Below are 17,771 nucleotides of genomic sequence, written 5' to 3'. Positions count from 1 at the left end.
TTCGTACCTTCCACGAGGAGTAAAACATCTTCCAGTAAACACACTTGCCACAGAAAGCGTTGGAGGGCCCCAGGGCTCTGGCCTGGGATTTGTAAGACCTGAGTTCAGTTCCCAGCTCAGCAGCGAACACCATGTGTGACCCCGGGCAATCACCTTGTGCCTCAGTTGCCTCATCTGTAAAATGGAGAGAGCACGTCCCTCCCTGACAAGGGGCTGGGAGGATAGAGCCTGGGGGCTGAAAGGACTTAAGTGACCAAATGCCACTGAAATTCAGTTAGGCACCTAATGCCTCCCTTAGGTGCTTTTGGAAACCGGTGCAGTCCTTCAGCACCCCTGGTGAGGGGAGCCTACATCCCACAGAGGGGAGGAGCCCAGTAACTTCCAAGGAAGGGCTTAGGGGCTTCAGAAGGGAGAATCCCTGCTTAGAAAACACAGGAGCCTCCTCCTGGCTTCTTTTATGAGTGGCGTGGGGGGCTGCACAGGGAGGCAGTTGGCTGCTGCCACCTACCATTGTCACAGCACCGGCGGTTGCTGTGTCACGGAGCCTGGTGATGTAACAATGCTGCCCCCTCAACCCGGAGTCTGACTGCAGAGGCCAGTTCCTGCGGAAGAGGGGAACTGAGGCGGAGGGAGGGCTCGCCTCCCAGGGGAGACGGTCCCCTAGGATGATTATTTCCTCTTGGGCTGTGTATATCTTGATGTGTAAATCGGTTGGCCGTCGGTTCCCACCCAGCAGCGTGCAGGTAAGGGGGCGATGGGGTTATTCTCTGGCTTAGCTGTGAGCTCCCCATTAGGCTGGGGCGGGGGAGGGGGGATGCACAGGGTTCATGCCAGCCTCACCCTGTCTGATTCCTTGCAGGACATTAAAGTTGTGGAGACCGAGATGCTGTCCGTGCTAGAGCACTGGCTGAGGAAGGTGAGGATGTGAGCCAGAGAGTAGCAGCATGCCCGAGTTAGTGAAATCCTAGCCAATAAGACACCAGCAAGGACGGTAACCAGGGAGCGGGTTACTTTGTTAGCACCCAGATGGTAAAGGGGGGCACTAAGCCCCAATGAAATCAGTTCAGTGCCTGGACACTGAATTGGGGAGGATTTTAATACCTACCTACCTTGCTAAGCCTAGAGGTGGGGTCGGGGGCAGGATCAGTTCCTGGATCTGATGCAGAAATACACTACTGCTAAGTGGGGGCATCCTGGATTTTAATGCCTGGTTACCTGGATGCTAACTAGGAGGTAACCACATTGAATGCCCGGTTGTCTGGATGGGTACAGACCAACGGGCCTGGTTTTGGTGCCTTGGTACTTGGATGATAACCAGGACGGAGGGAAGAAATATGGTTTTCATGCCCATCTGGCTCAACATCGGGGCTGTAACCACCCTTGTTATGAAAAAGAAAATCTTGGTGAGGAGACTGTCCCACAACACAGTGGAAGAGCTTGCATTTTTGATCCTCAGCTGTTAAATGTCCCTGATGGTATTCTGGGGACTTTGGTTCAACTCTGCTTGGAGAGTACTTTAAGCCAAAGGCTCTGAGGTAATTACTTTGCCTCAACAGACATTAACAGTGGATCTTCTTATTTGATACACACCCAACTAGGAGACTACATTCTAGCCTTCTAAGAGGACTGGTGTGGCAGGTTCCACTCTTCCACCCCTCTGTGTTCCGAAGAGGGGATGGTACCTGCTGGGAAGCAAGGGGCCCAAGTGTTTTTCCCTAAATGGATAGTTGCTTTGTTATTAGCTCTCAGTTATAAAGAAGTATAAAGTAAAACCCCAAGTGCCTAAGAGCCACTGAGGTCTGATACCTGCACAGTTCATTCTAGTCACTGCTCTCCCTCAGGAGTTGCAGGCAAAGCTGCCTAGGAAAGATATTACTATTTTGCTTCTCTTTCAGATTGAAGAAGAAGCTTCCAAGATCTTTAAGCAGAAACTGGAAAACAAGGCAGAAACCAAAGCAGAAACCAAAGTGACCCTTTCTGCTGGCCAAGATTCAGGAATGATAAAGTCACAGGTATCTCCTTGGGACAGTGTCCAGGGGGCGGTGTGTGGAGTGAGAGGTGGATGCGTCCTATGACGCTGTACAGGAGAAGGTGGAAGAAGCAGAGTCCGTGTGGCATATCCCTAGTTTTAACACACTTCTCTCATGGTGCTATGGGTAGGATGGGCCAGCATGTCCAGTGGGGTTACACCAGGGAGGCATTAGGTGCTCCAATACCTGAACAGTGGGTGAGGTCTGAGAACTTCAACAGAATAGGAAACAATACTCTGTTTTCCCTCTGCTGTTGATACCAAGCATGGCTTTGCCAGTGAAACCATAGCAGCTACAGATGGCTGGACTGTCTGTCATCCCCTGGAACTTGGTTTAAAACATTCCTTGTATACACCAAACCCCTTAGGCAGCTGGGCCAGGTTCCCAAGGGCTCATTGCTCCCATTCAGGGCCAGGTTTTCAAGAGTTTTTTTCCTCCCTCTTTGGCATCCTCCAAACAAGGGCCACATTTTCAAAAGTGCTCAGTAGCCAGCTCCTCCCGGCCTGCCACTTATGTGCCGAACTCTTTTGAAAATCTGGCCCTTGCTGCTTAGAATGGAGTCCTTCTCCACAGAGGACAAACTTCCCAAGCAGTAATTCCCGTCTTCATTTTGGTTTGGCTCACTGTTTCCTCCTTCTGCAGTTTAAGGGGCTAATCAAATATCAGCTACAAAAGTACAAGGTGATCCGATAATTTGAGGAAGGCTTATCCTCTTGTGTAGGCAGCATTATATACAGATAGGTAATTGTGTTATGGTTTTCCTCATCTTCCTCTGAAGCATCAATTGCCAGAAGCAAGATTTAGTGACTGGTCCAATGTGCATTGAAATCAACTGAAAGACTCCCATTTGACGTCCACGGACTTTAGATTAGACTCTTAGAGCGTATAAGGCAAGGGACTGTGTGTGTGGTTGGGTTTTTTCACCATGCACATCAATGGTTCCCTATGATGCATAATGATGTCAGGATACAGACTTGCTTCAGCAGTGGTTTGATCCGGTATGGCAAATCCTGCTCTCCCCCTATGTTCCACGTGAACTTGAAAAGCAACCTTTCCACACAACTGAAATGTCACCCCTGAATGCAATGCAGTAATAGGCACTGCTCAGCTGCATTTGGCATTCACCATTATGATCTCATTAATGCTGATACAAAGTAGATAGTAAAGGGCTTTTTGTTTCTTCCTGGTGAAGACTCTGAGCTGCATTTCATCCTATTTCCCTTCATGCCAAGATTTTGCTGCTGTGAATAATAAGATCTGCTCTCCCCCGTTTTTCCTAGACTGTTCAAGTCTCTAGCACGAAACTGCCAGTGTCCTCATCTAGCCACGGTCTTCTGGAGGAGAGGACAAAGATCCAGTTCATAAGATGGAGGTAGAGTCCCTTGTACCTATCCCCTGGGAAGAGGCAAAGGGTCTGATTCTGCAAGGTACTGAGCTGGCGTAAGAAAGCAGAAGCCCCGTTGAAGTGAGAGGTGGGAAAAAGAGAAGGCAATGAGCATCAGTGGGAGCCAGGATGCTCCGGCCTGGACCAAAATACCAGATCTTCAGCTGGTGTACATCGCTGCGGTGAACGAAGTAGAGCTGTGCTGATTTACGCCAGCTGAGGATCTGGCCCAAAGTGGGCAGTGTTTGGTCATGGAGCTGTGGAGTTTATATGCAACTATATTGCAATGTATTAAAAAAAAAATCGCAACCTTTTACAGCATCATGCTTACATGTCAGCAATTTTGATCTCTTAGGTTCTACTAGAACTAACGAGGAGCACTTTTATCTTGGAGGATACAGTCCTCCCATTGGGTACACTGGGATAACACAAAGATTGGGGACCTCCGCAGAGCTGGGCTTGGGCGGCATGCTGGATGGTTTTTATTGGTGACCACGCCAGCGTCATAAAACCACCTGAATGGACTTGTGTGGTTCTTGCAGTCACACCCGGGTCTATCGAGTATCGAGTGACATCAGGAATGAAGCCATGCGGGAGAGGCTGGAACAAGTGCGAAACAGGTGAGATCCTCTTGGCAGGTCCTTTAAACACCTGCCAGCCCATACTCAGGTCACGCCCAAAAGGCACCAGGTGCTGCCCCCATCCACTGTAAGACACAGTCCCTTCCTCAAAGAGCTCACACTCTCGGTGCTGAGCACTCTGGATTGTGTGCCGTGGGACTAGGCACGTGCTGGAGTGGGGCCAGTGTGGTGGAGCCCTAGGGTAATATTGTCAGGATCCTGGGAGAAGGTCAGCAGGACTAGGGGTAGGCGCTTGGAATCCCAGAGCCAGTATCGGGGTCAAGAGTCAAGCTGAGGTTCGAGTCAAGATAAGGATCCGAGCTGGACGCAGAGTCAAGAATCCAGCTGAGGGGCAATACCAGGTAATGGGGTCGGGATCCCAGGGGTCGTTCGGGAATCGGAGGCGAGATCAGTACCGGGAGCTCAGAAACAGAGAAGCAGGCCGGTGGTGGAAGCTAGCTCTGTTGCCTGGACACATCCTGGTATGCCTTGCTGGCTCTTCTGACAAAGAGGCGTACCAGGACTGCTAAGACCATGCTTTCAGATCACTCGAGGTGGAACTTCCTGTCGTGTTGAGCCTCTGCAGATTGTGGGTTGCCGGGAGTGGCCAGGTTACAGTTGCTGCTGCATGGCACTGTGGGGATGTTGGTTGCCGAGTAGCCCTGCAGGTCTGGGTTCAAGTTCTGCTGATCCTTAAAAATATGGATGTGTAGCCAGATACTCAGAGTGGGCCCCTAGTGAAAACTTTGCCAGGCCTCCATAATAGGGAGAGAATTCAGACATGTTTGCTGCTGTTCAGATTTGTCACCCCTTGGAAATCCAACAAAAGTCCTCGAAACTAGGTGTTCTTCCAGAAGAAGAGTCCAAGTTCCCTGGCTATCCAGAGTCTTCATTGGCTAGAGAGATCAAGCCAATGGTCACCATGCTACTACAGCTGTTCTTCTAGCTGGAAATTAACCCCTTGTCTCCTTTCGCACAACAGAAGAACAAGGGGACTTTCAATTAAATTGCAAGGTGGAAAATTCAACTCTGATAAATACTATTTTCTCTCAACATGTGATTAGATTGTGGAACACATTGCCACAGGATGCCATTGAGACTAAAGAATTAAAGAGGGCCAAACATTTCTCTGGATAAGAAAAATATTCAGTGTTCTAGTTAATGCAAAAAGAAAAGAATTTCGCAAGGGATAACAACTCCCTGCTTTAGGGTTTAAGCCAGGCTCCAGTGATTTGAGGATGGGGTGAGGCCTTTGTGGGGGCTGGAGGGCTCTTGCACCTTCCTCTGAGGCATCTGGTTCTGGCTACTTTTAGAGACAGGATTCTGGATTAGATGGACCGTTGGCCTGCACTCAGATCTTGCAGTGATGGGCACCTGTGCAAAACCGTGAAATGGATGGATAGAAGTTCTCCCCAGTGCATTGCTGGGTCTGACACCTCCCTATAACTTGTTTCTTCAGCGTGTCCCAGGTCATGCTTCAAGCAATGCAGAACAACAGGTCGAACACTGATATCCGAGCCACCCTTTCGAGCTAAATACAGCAGGTAAGGCATGTAGGCCAGGTAGGACATTGGAGAGGAGTCTCAACTCATTCCTTGATTCAGTGCTCCGAGCTTCCTCAAACCTGCCACCTCCATAGACCTGACCCTACAGAGTGAACCCTCTGTTCCTGAGGTTAGAAAGGAGCTTGCTCTCCAGTTTAGTCCAGCCCTGAGTTTCTTCTGATCACTGCTTCACCAGCTGGCTTCCCCCAGCTAGTTCCTGGGCTGAAAGTAAACTTAGGTCCATGATGAAGGGTTAACATTTGTACTGAGACATGTAGGTCCAAAAAAGCGAGTGTCAGGATAACAAATAAAAGCGATTTTTCCCCAGAGTGAATCATGCCAAGATTCCCTCCTGGCCTCTGTTGCTGGTGCTGCAGACCTGGGGCAAGACAAGTTGTGACCTCATGTCACACCTGGCCTAGGCATCCTGGGGCATCTGAAAGTTGAACCCTCCTGGTGGCTCAGTGGAACCTCGCTGGCTTTCTCTCTCCTATGGGGAACCTCAGGGCACGTGGTCCCATGCCATCCTGGCTGGCTAGTTTGGGATCGTGTCCCCTGGCATTCTAAGCCACCCAGGGGGCTGAGAGTCAGCCCACCTAAATCAAGTTCTACCTGGAGCTGCTTCCTGTCAAAACCTGACTGTGGCCAGGGAAGCCATCCCAGCCAGCAGCTCGTGGCCATGTCAATCTGTGAGGGCAGGGCCAGAGGGAAGGCACCAAGGTTCTCTTCTGTTGTCTGGGGCATGCTTGACTGGGCCTTGCACACTACTTTGCCCTGGCTGATAAGTGGTGATTCTGTCCTGCTTTGCTTTCTGTTCTCAATGGGCCCCGATGGCTGTTCACCAAGAATTCAGCGGGGGTGGGGGGAAATGCCGATGGTTCTGGGGTCTCTTTGTATCTTGACCCCCAAAGTCAAATGCCGGGTTCTGGCCTTGGCTCTGGTGGTACATAGGGGACGGAAAGGAGCTGCCATGACCCCAGGGCAAATCCCCACCTGCAGAGAAACGCAATAGATTCTGGCATACGCTCCAGGGCTGGTCTAGCTTATGCTGGGGGTTGTACTGCCCTCTGGAGCAGGGAGTGTCCAGGAGACACAGAGGTGGTTCAAAGCCACCTTTCTCATCCTCCTCCTCAGCTGCCACTCCTGCATGATATCTCCCAAGAGGCTCAGCGCAGAATCTAGCCCAAAGCCTGATCCCTTCAGTAAGATATTGGGCCCTGCCATGGCCTGAGCCAAGCTGACTAGCTAAGCAGCTCTGAAACTCAGGACCCTTTAAGGTGAGCCGAGCTGGGCAGCCACATGCTGAGGCCCCTCGGTGGCCATGTTTGAAGACGTTGGCTTTGACATTCCCGTGCCAGTGCGACACAAGACAAGAATCCTTGTCTTCCCTATGGGGCAAGGAGGCTTAGAATAATAGCATATCAGGGTTGGAAGGGACCTCAGGAGATCATCTAGTCCAACGCCTGCTCAAAGCAGGACCAATCCCCAATTTTTGCCCCAGATCTCTAAATGGCCCCCTCAAGGATTGAACTCACAACCCTGGGTTTAGCAGGCCATTGCTCAAACCACTGAGTATTCTTCCCCCTACTATGTGAGACATAGGTGCTGGAACTGGCTCGAAGTGGATTCCATCATAGACCGGGTTTATTTACAGTTTGGTTCAATGGCTCTCAGCACCTCCCACTACACAAATTATTCCAGCACCCTTGTTATGAGAAATCATTAGTGAGTGGGATGCTGAGGTCAGCCAGGCTCCACTCTTGGGGAGGGTCCCTGGATGTGGAACACGCTTTCCCTGGACATCCAGCAGAGACTGATTCCTCTGACCTGTAAGGTACGGTGCCAGGTCTCACCTCCCAATGAAGCATTCGTTGGCCTGTCGATCATTGCAGACCCATGTACTAAGGCTGGCGAGGACTGTTTGCAATGCCTGGCCTGGAGCGATGCTGTTGAATTTTTTCATGGGCCCCCAGGCCATGGTAATCAGGGCATAAAACCCATTAAATAACGGAAGTGCTTTGTCATCCCTGGTGCAAGGCGCTAATCCCATTTACCTCCTTAAGGTCCTGTCCCATTGGCCCATCTGATGCTGTAACTCTTACTCACCACTCCTGCATTTTCTTTTGCAGCGTTTTGTCCAGCCTGGGGCTCCTGCTGCAGAGACAGGCTGCATTTGAAGTTTTTCCTCCAACCATTTCAGAGCAAATCTGGCGAACCTAGTGTTAACTCCCGTTTCGTAAACCTGAGCTGGTCATAAAGATACTTGTTATGTAGAATGTACCCTGGTCTGCTGCTGTGCTTCTGTCTACCCTGCTCTAAGGTGAAGCGGTATTCGAGTGGGGAGTCTGTGAGGCTCTCTGGCCTGCTTAGCAATGACTGCCCACAAGATGGGGATGTTTACTTGCAAGATGGCAGTGTAGAGAGAAAGAAGAGGGCTGATGGGTATAGGGGAAGGCGAGGGAGGACGTGAGAGAAGTTGAAAGACGAATAAGGGAATATGCACGTCTGTAAAAGACCAGAGGTTTCCCTCCTCTGCCATGTTCTGCCTGCCTGCCCCCTCTCTTCTGTTTGCCTGGTAGTAAGTGCCCTAGGTGCTTTCCACCTATGTAAGAAGGGACAGACCCTGCCCCAGATGCTGACAGTTTAAGGCTGGACCGAAGTTAGGGAAAGAGGAAATCCTGGTTCTTTATCAGTGTCAGTGGGAAATGTTTTTAAGGGACTGAAGTGGGAAGGGGCCTGGGAAATGAACTCCTGGATCAAATGGATGGTGTCTAGCCTGAAATGGCCAGGTGGGGGTGCTCTCATCCCTGCAAGTGCAGCAGATGCAAACCAATCCTTGAGGTTTCCCTGCCGTCCTCCTTGCTCTGCACACCATGTAGCTAGAGCAGTGCTGGCAGGACTGTACAAAAGCCTTGCTGTAGAAAAGTCCCCTGATGCTCTTCATAGTAATTATTATTCTTTTATTATTTGTGTCATTGTGTCACCTAGGACTCCCTGGGTCCAGGACCCCATGGTGCTAGGTGGTGTACAATCACAGAACAAAAAGGCCGATTGCAAAGTCTTTGAAGTAGGGATTATGTACAAGACAAAAGGCACCAGCTGATATGGACAGACGGGCATGGAGACCATGAGGCCATATAGGTCAGCGTGATTAGCAAACCAGCAGTCTAATGTCACTCATCAGCTGCCTTGTCCAGTAATTGCCTTCCCCACCCCTATAACCACCATCTTCCCCTCCGCCCCCCTACTTCCTTCTCTGGGACCCTGAACCTGTTGATGAGTCCCTCTGCTTTCATCCCTCCCATCAGACCCCACATGGAGCATTGCACAATGCCCGGACTCACCTGCCGCCCATCCTTGCTCCCTCACGAGCTGCTCCTCTTGTTTGGCAACAACAATAAGCCCTGCGACAGGGAGAGGAAGAGGGCAAAGCCATTATTATTGCTATTACAAGCCCAGCTTCTCTGGGCCTCTGGCAGGAGTGAACTCATTAAGTGGCTCCAATGGAGCTTTGTTCCACGCATGATTGAGCCCCGGGGGGGAGCCAGTGCCCTGCTGCACCTGTGTTACAGGGAGCGCTGATTCATGCTGGATTAAAGGGAAACGAATGGCAAATGAGGTCATTCAGCCATGACCAAGCCATTAGTGTAGCTAAATGGTGCTGATGAAGCTAATCAAGGTGTTTGTTGGGTCATGGATTTCGCAGGCACAGGGGGCTGTGTGTGGCTGTGGCAGGAATGCTGAAGGGCCCATGGTCTGAAAACTCATGCTCGGCATGGTCTAAGTGCTGGGCCGATGCGGAAGTCCTAAAGCAGGCCCGGGTCATTCCGCAGATGGGTCCAGGTTGCCGGCCTGGGGCTAGAAGTGGAATCAGGGAGGGAGGCTGGAATGCCTCCTCCGAGTGAGCGCTTTCTCGGGCATTGCTTGGAAAGACCAGTTGGTCATCACTCGGGCACAGTGGGAGGCCTGGGAGTTCCTCAGGACAACTGACCTCTCTGTAGAGACCTTGACTGACAGGCAGGTATTTTAGACTTCCTTACATCAGGGCTCAGAATCCGCTCACCCAGTGCCTGTCTCGGCACCTCTCCGTGCTCACGTGCCTCTCCCTGGACGGAAGAGACCGAATGGTGAATGGCTCCGGGAGGGGGAGCGAGGCTTTGGGCAGCAGGCTGAGCAGGCAGTTAGAAAACATGCTTTTGTGGTAGATTCAAGGAGCCAAAAAAATCAAGGTTAAGAGGTGACTTGATTGCAGTCTGTAGGTACCTACCTGGGGAACAAATATGTGATGATGGGTTCGTGTAGCAGAGAATGGTCAAACACAATACCATGGCCTAAAGTTAGAAATTCAGACTGGAAATAAGGCCTACGTTTTTAACTGTGTGGGTAATTAACTATTGGTAGTTAATTGTGGTCGGTTGTGATTGGTTCTCCGTCACGGGCAACTTTTAAATCAAGATTGAATTGTTTTTCTAAAAGCTCTAGGAATTATTTCAGGCAGGTCTCTAGCCTGTGTTTCATGGAAGGACAGTTACGATGATCACAAAGGTCCCTTCGGGCTTGGGATCTATGGATCTGTGAATTCGGAAGGGCCCCCTGTGACAGTAGTGGTAATTTCCTGCAGTATTGTTGGGAAACCTTATTGAATTACCTTTAAATATGAGGTGCATTGTATTCAATGAGCAGTTTGTCATAGGATGGGCCAGGACTCTATGGAATCCCTCGAGAGACGGATGTGACAAATGTGAGACTTGGGAGTTCAGAAGACTCTCCTGAACAAGGGGCCGGACAAGAATGGCCTTTTGGAACAAAAAGTGTGAAGCAGTTTTCCTGGGGAATATCTAGGGGGAGGTGAATCCAAATTCCCACTCTGGTTATGCAAAACTCCACCCCTTTGAAGCCACACCCTGAAAAGTGGGCCATTGTCTGTCTGCTTATTGCCTGTTACATGAGGCCAAGGTAAAAGGCCCACGCTCTATAAAGAAAATGTGAACTATTCGTGGTGGTTCTGGTTCTGAATCTGAGACAGTTCTGAACTTGTAACCATGGGGAAAACCCAGTTTAGGATTTTGACTCCTACTGGAGCTCATAGCTGGAGTCAGGAGGAATGATATCTGGAAAACTTTTTAGCATGTTCTTAAGTTCGGTTTTCTTTTTTAATAAGTTTTCTCTGTGATGCTTTCACCTTACGAACACATGTGCCTGCTTGGAAAGAGCTGTGTGATGACTAGTAACTGTGGGCCATTATGCTGTTGGTAACCTCTGGAGAGAAAGCAGAGCGCAGCTGCTGGCTGTTTAGGCAGTGTGGGTTGCTGGGAATGTCACAGTGTAGGCAGGGAACTGTGCAGCCTGGAAAAACCCTGGCCAGACGGGAGAATCTTGGGTCATTACCCACGAGAGGTGATGGCTGAGGAGCCAGGATCCTAGAGCGGGGACGCAGGTGCAGTTGCCTTGAACTGTGACACCCCCATTATGGTTATTTGCAGGGGTACCCTCTTCAATCTCTTCCTTCCCCTCATCACCCTTCTGCTCTGCCTAAAATAGCACGGCCAGGTAAAGCCTTGCTCAAGTTACTTAGCAACAAACCTCACCGTCGTCCTCCAGTCGGGGCTCCGCTTACCTTTGACAGGGTTCAGGTACTCAAGCGTCTTTGAGCCAAGCCACAGTAAGGGCTGAATGTTGAGTCCCAAGGGCTTGTAGGAAGGTGTTTATCGGCTCCGTTGCTTCCTCCCAGGCGAAGCCGTCATGCGGATGAGAGGCCGCAGTGGGTAGCTCAGCTGCGGTTTGCATTGCTGTGCCTGGCACCCAAGGCTGGGGGCAGGGGGGAGTGTTTCTAAGGGAAGCCCCAGTTGCCTGCCACAGGCAGACACCATGGCTTGAGGCACAGTTGCAGCACGTCAGTGAATTATTGATCGGTGTTAATGTTACAGCTCTGACAACACCATTACTAGCTTCGACTTCATGTTTAAATCATCACTCCAGCAGCTCTGAAATACGCCATCTTTTATTGAATACGTGCTCAACAGCTCTTTCTGAGCCTGTCCCCTTCTTTATTCTCCATGCTATTGCTCGGGCCTGTGGGGAAGGTGGGCAACAAAACCAAGTGCTACTGGGATGAGGCAGATGGAGGGGTCGGGGCTATGGGCGAGCAGATGGAGAATGCATGCAGTAATGGGGCTGGCTAGGGGTTTAAGTTGGATGATGCAGTCAGGTGGAAGGTGGGCACCAGGTTCTTAGCGGGGCAGACAATAATTTTGGTTGTGGATTTTGTTCTCATTTGAATGACCTTGGGCAGCAGGTTTGGGATGTGGATAACAGTTGGTGTTGAGGGTCACCGGCCAGCGAAGGGGTCTTGGGGCTGGTAGGTGAGCCAAGGTGGTGCTGGCAGGTGGAGAGGGTTGGGGTACCAGATTTGGGGATATGCAGAGCAGCACAGGGTTCATGCTACTGGTGAAAAGAGATGCCGTCTTCACCGAGTGAGAGGGAGCTGTTTGCATCTGCGGGAAAGAGCAGCAACCGGTGCCGGGGCTGGAGAGAGACTTTGCAAAGGTAGAGCTGCCGTGGTGCATTCTTATTTGTCAAGGCAAAGTTGTGGCTGCGTGAAACTGGAGCCCAACATGAGAGTGTGTGGCACTGAGCTGATTAACCAGCAGGTGGGAGTAGGCCAGGCAGAACTGATCTGTCACAGACAGGAAAGGAGCTAAGAGAGAGTGGCAAAATTGTTCAGCCCTGTTTTCCATTATGTGGCAGGCCCCCAGTGTCAACCCCCCAATCCCTCAAAAGCAATCCAGCCAGAAGCTGTTCTTTCAAAGTTTTGGTAACTTCCTTCAGGGGCAGACAGAAGTGAGCAGGCACAGGGCGAGATGGCAGAAAGCAGCTTTGAATTCATGATGGGGCGCTCTCTCCCTCACCTCCACCCCTCCACCTTCATCGACTGGGGGAACAGGGGGAGGCTGCGAATAGATGGGGTTGCAGATGTATATTTAACCCCTTTGCTGCTGACTGATAACAGACATGTCTCGGACTTGCCGTCCCATGGAACAGCAGGGTGGGGGCTCTACATCCAGCCAGCTTCGTCCTGCCAAGGAACTGGATGGACCCACCATGCTTTTGTATCCCCTCCTCCATGCCCACCCCAAAGCAGCTGGAAAAGGTCTGGCGTGTCTGTGAGCTGGCCCTTGTGGAGCACCAGAAAGGGCCTCCGGAAGGAGTCTCCTGGAGCAGGAGCAGCTCCATGGGATCTGAATGTTTCCCTGCTCCTGGGCAGCCAGAGAACCACGGAGATGGAAGAGGTATGGGTGCTCCAAAATGGGGCCTTCAGGGGCACCAATAGTGCAAGCTCCTACAATGCTGCCCTGGGATGAACCTCTCCCAGTGAGCTGGAGAGAGACACGCCCCCCAGGGCGGCAGGGGGAGCTGTCTCCATCCCCCATTCAGTGAGATGGACGCCTGTCCACTAGGCAATGAACAGAGACCACCAGTGTAAGTCCCTGAGCAGCTTCACCTTGGCCACCACAGGCCAGGCCGGGCCTGAAGCCTGTCACTTGGTGGGGAAAGGTTCAGTATCTCATGCATACGCCCATGGAGCCATCCAGTGCCCATCAACCCTCCCCCTCCTTTGTTGCTAGTGACTGGGCAGTACCCAGTACGCTCTGGTCAGCCTGCCATAGGACAGGAGAGCAAAGAGAAACTTGCTCCCGCATCTACTAGCACCGACTGTGAGGCGCTCGGAGACCCAGCAGATTGGTTACGTACCTTGGAAGAAAGCCACTAGCGTATTTTCCTTCCTGGATATTGGCCGGTAGCATGGTGTAGTGGATAGGTGCCCTGGATGATGAATGAGGATAGCTGGGTTCTATTCCTGGCTGTGCAACTCACCTGCTGCTTGCTAGATGTCCTTGGGCAAGTCCCTGTGCCTCAGTTCCCCTAGCTGTACAATGGGGATAATGATCCCAGCTCTCTTCAGTAAACCCCGTAAGAGCTCTGGCTGTAAAGCACTACAGAGCAGCACTAGTATACAGCTTGCACTTCCAGGTGCTTGGCATGGGAAGCCAGGGAAGGCATTCTAGACAGCTTCTTACCCACCCATCAGTATCTGGGCGCCCACCCGTCTCCTGTCCTCCCTCACACCCTCTCCAGGGTGTGCGCGTGCCGTGGAGTGTGTGTTTGTGTTTTCAGTACGTCAGCGCTGCTCTGGGTCTGGGTGAGTGCAGGCTGGTCGGAGTGCGCCTGGCCCTGGCCCTGGGAGAGGAAGGTTTGCAATGGACGGAGTTCAGCTTGAACCTTGTGCTGGACAGCTCTGTGGTGCTGAGGCACGGAGCTGTCCACTGCAGCGGCACCCTGGAGCATTCGCCTCCGCAGCGAGGCTGGGCCAGGCCCTGGAGCACTGTGAAGATAAGGGCCAAGCCCTTGAACCTGGCACTCTACGTTGCCTTCTCGGAGAAGAGAGTGGAATGGCCCCGGCAGCCCGGGTTGCTGTGTTCTGTACTAGTCGGAGTTTCCGAAGGGTGGATGCCTGACTTCCCTTCTGCGGCCAGATGGCGCTGCTGGCCCAGTTCTGAAGGCTGCATGCTCTGACTGAGCTGTGGGCTGTCAGTACCAATCCTCAGGATTGCCACGCTGCCAGCACTGTCCCACTAGCATCTCCACAGGCAATCCTGGAACAGCTCTGTGGCACTGGGTGAGGTGCACTCCTGCCTGGGCCCTGAACCAAAGGAGCAGGAAGGGGAGGGTTTGCCAGGTCGGGGGGTGTGGGGCAGGTACCCATGAATCCATGTATAGATGGGATGGGTGGGAGCTCATGCACTATTGCACTTTCCAGCTAGCTGCTCTGTGTGTAAGTTCTCCCGCCCCTGCCAGCGGACACTGACCCTTGAGCTGCGTGGTCAGGGAAAGTAACCACAACCTCAAATCTGGGCTGCGTTTCAGCCCCTTGCCGGACCTGGTGCACAGGGGCTGTAAAGCAGCAGATCTTACCTGTGGGGGCGGTGTTTCCCCAGCACGACGGCCCTGCGTGGCCTTCCCCTGTGCATGGACATGCCCAGAGTCGGAGGGGCTGTGACCAGGGCACTTTGTGCTCTGGCCTTGCTCAGCTGCTGGATGGCTTCTTGGGGCCTGTTGTAGCCCGAGGTGCCAGTCAGAGCAGCCCCGGGACTGCTTGTGCTCACGCTAGGAGCTGAACTGTCTCCTAGTGGCTCCAGCACCCTGGAGGCCCATGGGCAGCATTTTACACTCTTGGCCTCCGGAGAGGGGCAGCTTAGAACTGGGGCAGGTGGGTTCTGTCCTCCTCCAACATGTACAGGTGCTGGTCAACCCCTGTGCTTTGTGTGACCTTACAGGTCCTTTTGCCCCCTCCACTCCTAATTCGTACATGGCTGCAGCAGCTGAGAGATGGAGTTGGAGGAGGCAGAGGCCTTAGACCCCTCTTGAAGGCAGCACTACCCAGTGGACAGGATCCAGGAGCCCCATGTTCGATCCCCAGCTCTGTCACTGGCTCTGTGCCATGCTTTCCTTTGCTGGGATATGGGGATAACTGTGCCCGCCTCCCAGGAGCAATGCAAGGCTTGTGCATCCAGTACCCTAGAGCTGCAGAGGGTTCTGCTTCTCCCAGGCACATCCACGTGCTACCCCTCCTTGCTGTTAGGTCCCTCGCAGCCCGCAGAGAGCCGTGTTGTCTCCTTGCATCTGGAGTGGGCTTTGCCTCGCCCCTCCTCTGCTAGCACAAAAGGGATCTTTCCCCACTTGCATCGCTGAAGGCAACAGACACGAATCTCAGAATATGCCAAGTGTAATTACAGTCCCTGCAACAGAGTGCCCTCTGCCTCCATCCCCAGCCAGGACGGTGGAGCCAGGTAACCCCTCCCTTAAGGCATGCAGCCCCCAGGGAGCAAACTGTCAGCACTATTGCTCTGTGCTCCCACTCCCAGAGAGAGGGAGAGAATAAACTTTCATCTTTCACGCTCAGGATCAGATGTAAGATGAAAGGCGAGGGGGGAAGGCAAACGCGCGCTCACCTGGTAAAACAGCAGCTGCAGAGGTTATGGTGACCTCACTGTCTCGCTTACTCCACTGAACTCCCCCTGGAGTCCAGGCCCACCAAGGGCCTTCCTGCCGCATATGGCGCTTACCCCATCTCCCTGCCATCCCTCACCCTACATCTGGCACTCTCCCATCTCCACCTTGCATAGGATGATCCCCCTTTCTCCCCACACCTATCCCGGCACTGAGCCTTTGCCACTAACCCTAGTTGTGCCCCTCCTGCCTCCATCACAGAGTCAGTCTAGTGCAGTGTCTCTTTGGAAGCAAGGCCCAGGCTGCCCCTCCCCCCCAGCTGGATTACCCCCTGCCTGTTCCTACAGTGATTGCCAGCTCTGGGGTCATTCCTCAGGGATTGCTGTTGATCCTTAATACCCAGCACAAAAGGCCTTTTCTAGAGAGTGGGGGGAAAGGTGAGAACACACAGCCGCTCCCCACTGGCTCCTCTGGGCCAGCCTCTCTTCTCCCCGTCATGCGCTGTGTCTTCACCAGTCGTGTTACCAAAGCTGCAACCTGTTACCACTGGGCAGCTGTTCCTCTGACCTCCCCTTTCTGGGGCTGGAAGCAAACACTGGCAATCAGACCAGCTGCCGAAACGCCCGTGGGTGAGCGTTGTCGGCCAGGAGAGGCTCTCTGCCGGAGCTCTGGCCCTCGCCATCAGCCTGCCTGGCCCGCTGTGCTGCTCGGAGCTGCCCTCGAGGGAGCAGGCTGTACGCCTTACACCCCCAGAGCAGTAAGGGCAAGGGGTTTAGCCTCGCTCCCTGCACAGAGCGTGCATCCCACCAAGTGTGCCTGGGGGCTGCTGTTCAGAAGCAGCTCAGGGGGGTAGAGCTGGGTGGGAGGGGTGAAACTGGATGAGCAGTGAGTGCTGAAATCTGGAGCGAGGGGCAGGGGCAGAGCTGAGTGAGAGGCCCCGGCAGCAGCGCAAGGGTTGTTTGACTTCAGGCCTGAGGGGTGTCTGCAGAAGTGGACTGAACTAGCAGGGGTTGCTGCACCTCAGCCTTGAAGCATATCAACAGAGCTGGATGGGGGCAGAGGCCAGGACAAGTGCAAGGTGCTGCAGATAAGATGGGACTGCTAGGGTGGGGCTTCCCTGTTCAGGAGCAACCCTACTCCTCTCCTAACAGTTTCCGCCCTAGAAACAGGACTGCACTTGCCTAGGCATAGGAGAGCAGGGCCAGGGAAGGGAGACCGATAGCAAACTAGGAACCTCCTGCTGGGGATTCTGGAGCCACCCACACATCTATGGGCATGCTGGTAGCATGCCCAGGCTAGTTCAAGACTGTTGGGGGGATGGAATAGGCCCTTCTGTGCCACGTCCCTCTGAACTGCAGCCAGCTGTGCGCGGCTGTGCGGGGGTTTCTCTGCCCTATTAAGAGATTTCAAGGTCATTTTCAGGCCTTCGCAACATACCCCTGTTAGGACGGGCCTGGAGCGGTCTGTGCCCTCCCGCCCTTTCGGAGGGGACTGGAATAGCAGCATGCGCTGTCAAGATGCATCTGTCGGGAACACACACCCAGGTGCATGGCAGAGCGTAGCCGGGGGCAGGGCCGTGCATTCCTGCATTGGCTGCTGTTGATACAGTCTCGATTGCATTTTTATCAGTGTCACCATCCAATATCCCCGGGCTGCTTTGTCTTTGCTTTGCTTTTTATCAATATTACTGTCTGATCCTCTGGTCCCCTTGCTTTGGTTTATTAATCTTGCCCTCTGATCTGTGGGTAGCAGCCATTCGTTATATTCCAGCCCCATCCCTTGCTCCTCCAAGCCCAGATGCCATGTTTAATTAGATTTTTCTCCTTCATTCCGCCAAATGCAAACTGAACACCCGGTATCTCTCTCGTGCTAGAGTTAGGGCCTGCATTCCCTGGTATTAATATTCCAGTACCATCGTGGGCCTGTGTTCATCTCGGGGCTAAAAAGTCCAGAGAGATCTCTCATCATGAGCTTCTCTTTGGATGAAGAGTGGGGAACTGGCTTTTAACCCCTCCTCTGCTTTTATACAGTATTACGACACCTGGAGTGATGCGAAAACACAGGGAAATACAATGTCCACCATGGGGAGTCAGGACGCCTGGGTTCAGGATGTGCATACATTCAAATGATCAGAGATGGAGCACGTGACGCAAGATTCCTGGTTCTGTTCCTGGCTCAGGGGGCT

At 52.7% G+C, this 17,771-nt stretch overlaps 1 protein-coding gene across 1 annotated transcript; it reads left to right on the top strand.

The window, feature by feature from the left end:
• Positions 1 to 698: 698 nt before the first annotated feature.
• Positions 699 to 5,569, top strand: SPATA19 (spermatogenesis associated 19; the record flags this gene model as incomplete). Its single annotated transcript, XM_084611648.1, has 6 exons — positions 699 to 743; positions 860 to 916; positions 1,896 to 2,012; positions 3,311 to 3,402; positions 3,957 to 4,034; positions 5,494 to 5,569. 6 exons carry the CDS (start codon positions 699 to 701, stop codon positions 5,567 to 5,569), a joined length of 465 nt encoding a protein of 154 aa, XP_084467774.1.
• Positions 5,570 to 17,771: the final 12,202 nt, after the last annotated feature.

The sequence above is a fragment of the Lepidochelys olivacea genome (genome assembly GCF_965140295.1).
Source record: "Lepidochelys olivacea isolate rLepOli2 genome assembly, chromosome: 22".
Classification (NCBI taxonomy): domain Eukaryota; kingdom Metazoa; phylum Chordata; order Testudines; family Cheloniidae; genus Lepidochelys; species Lepidochelys olivacea.
Note: the sequence above shows the minus strand (reverse complement) of the source record. Positions and strands in the feature narration are given on the sequence as shown.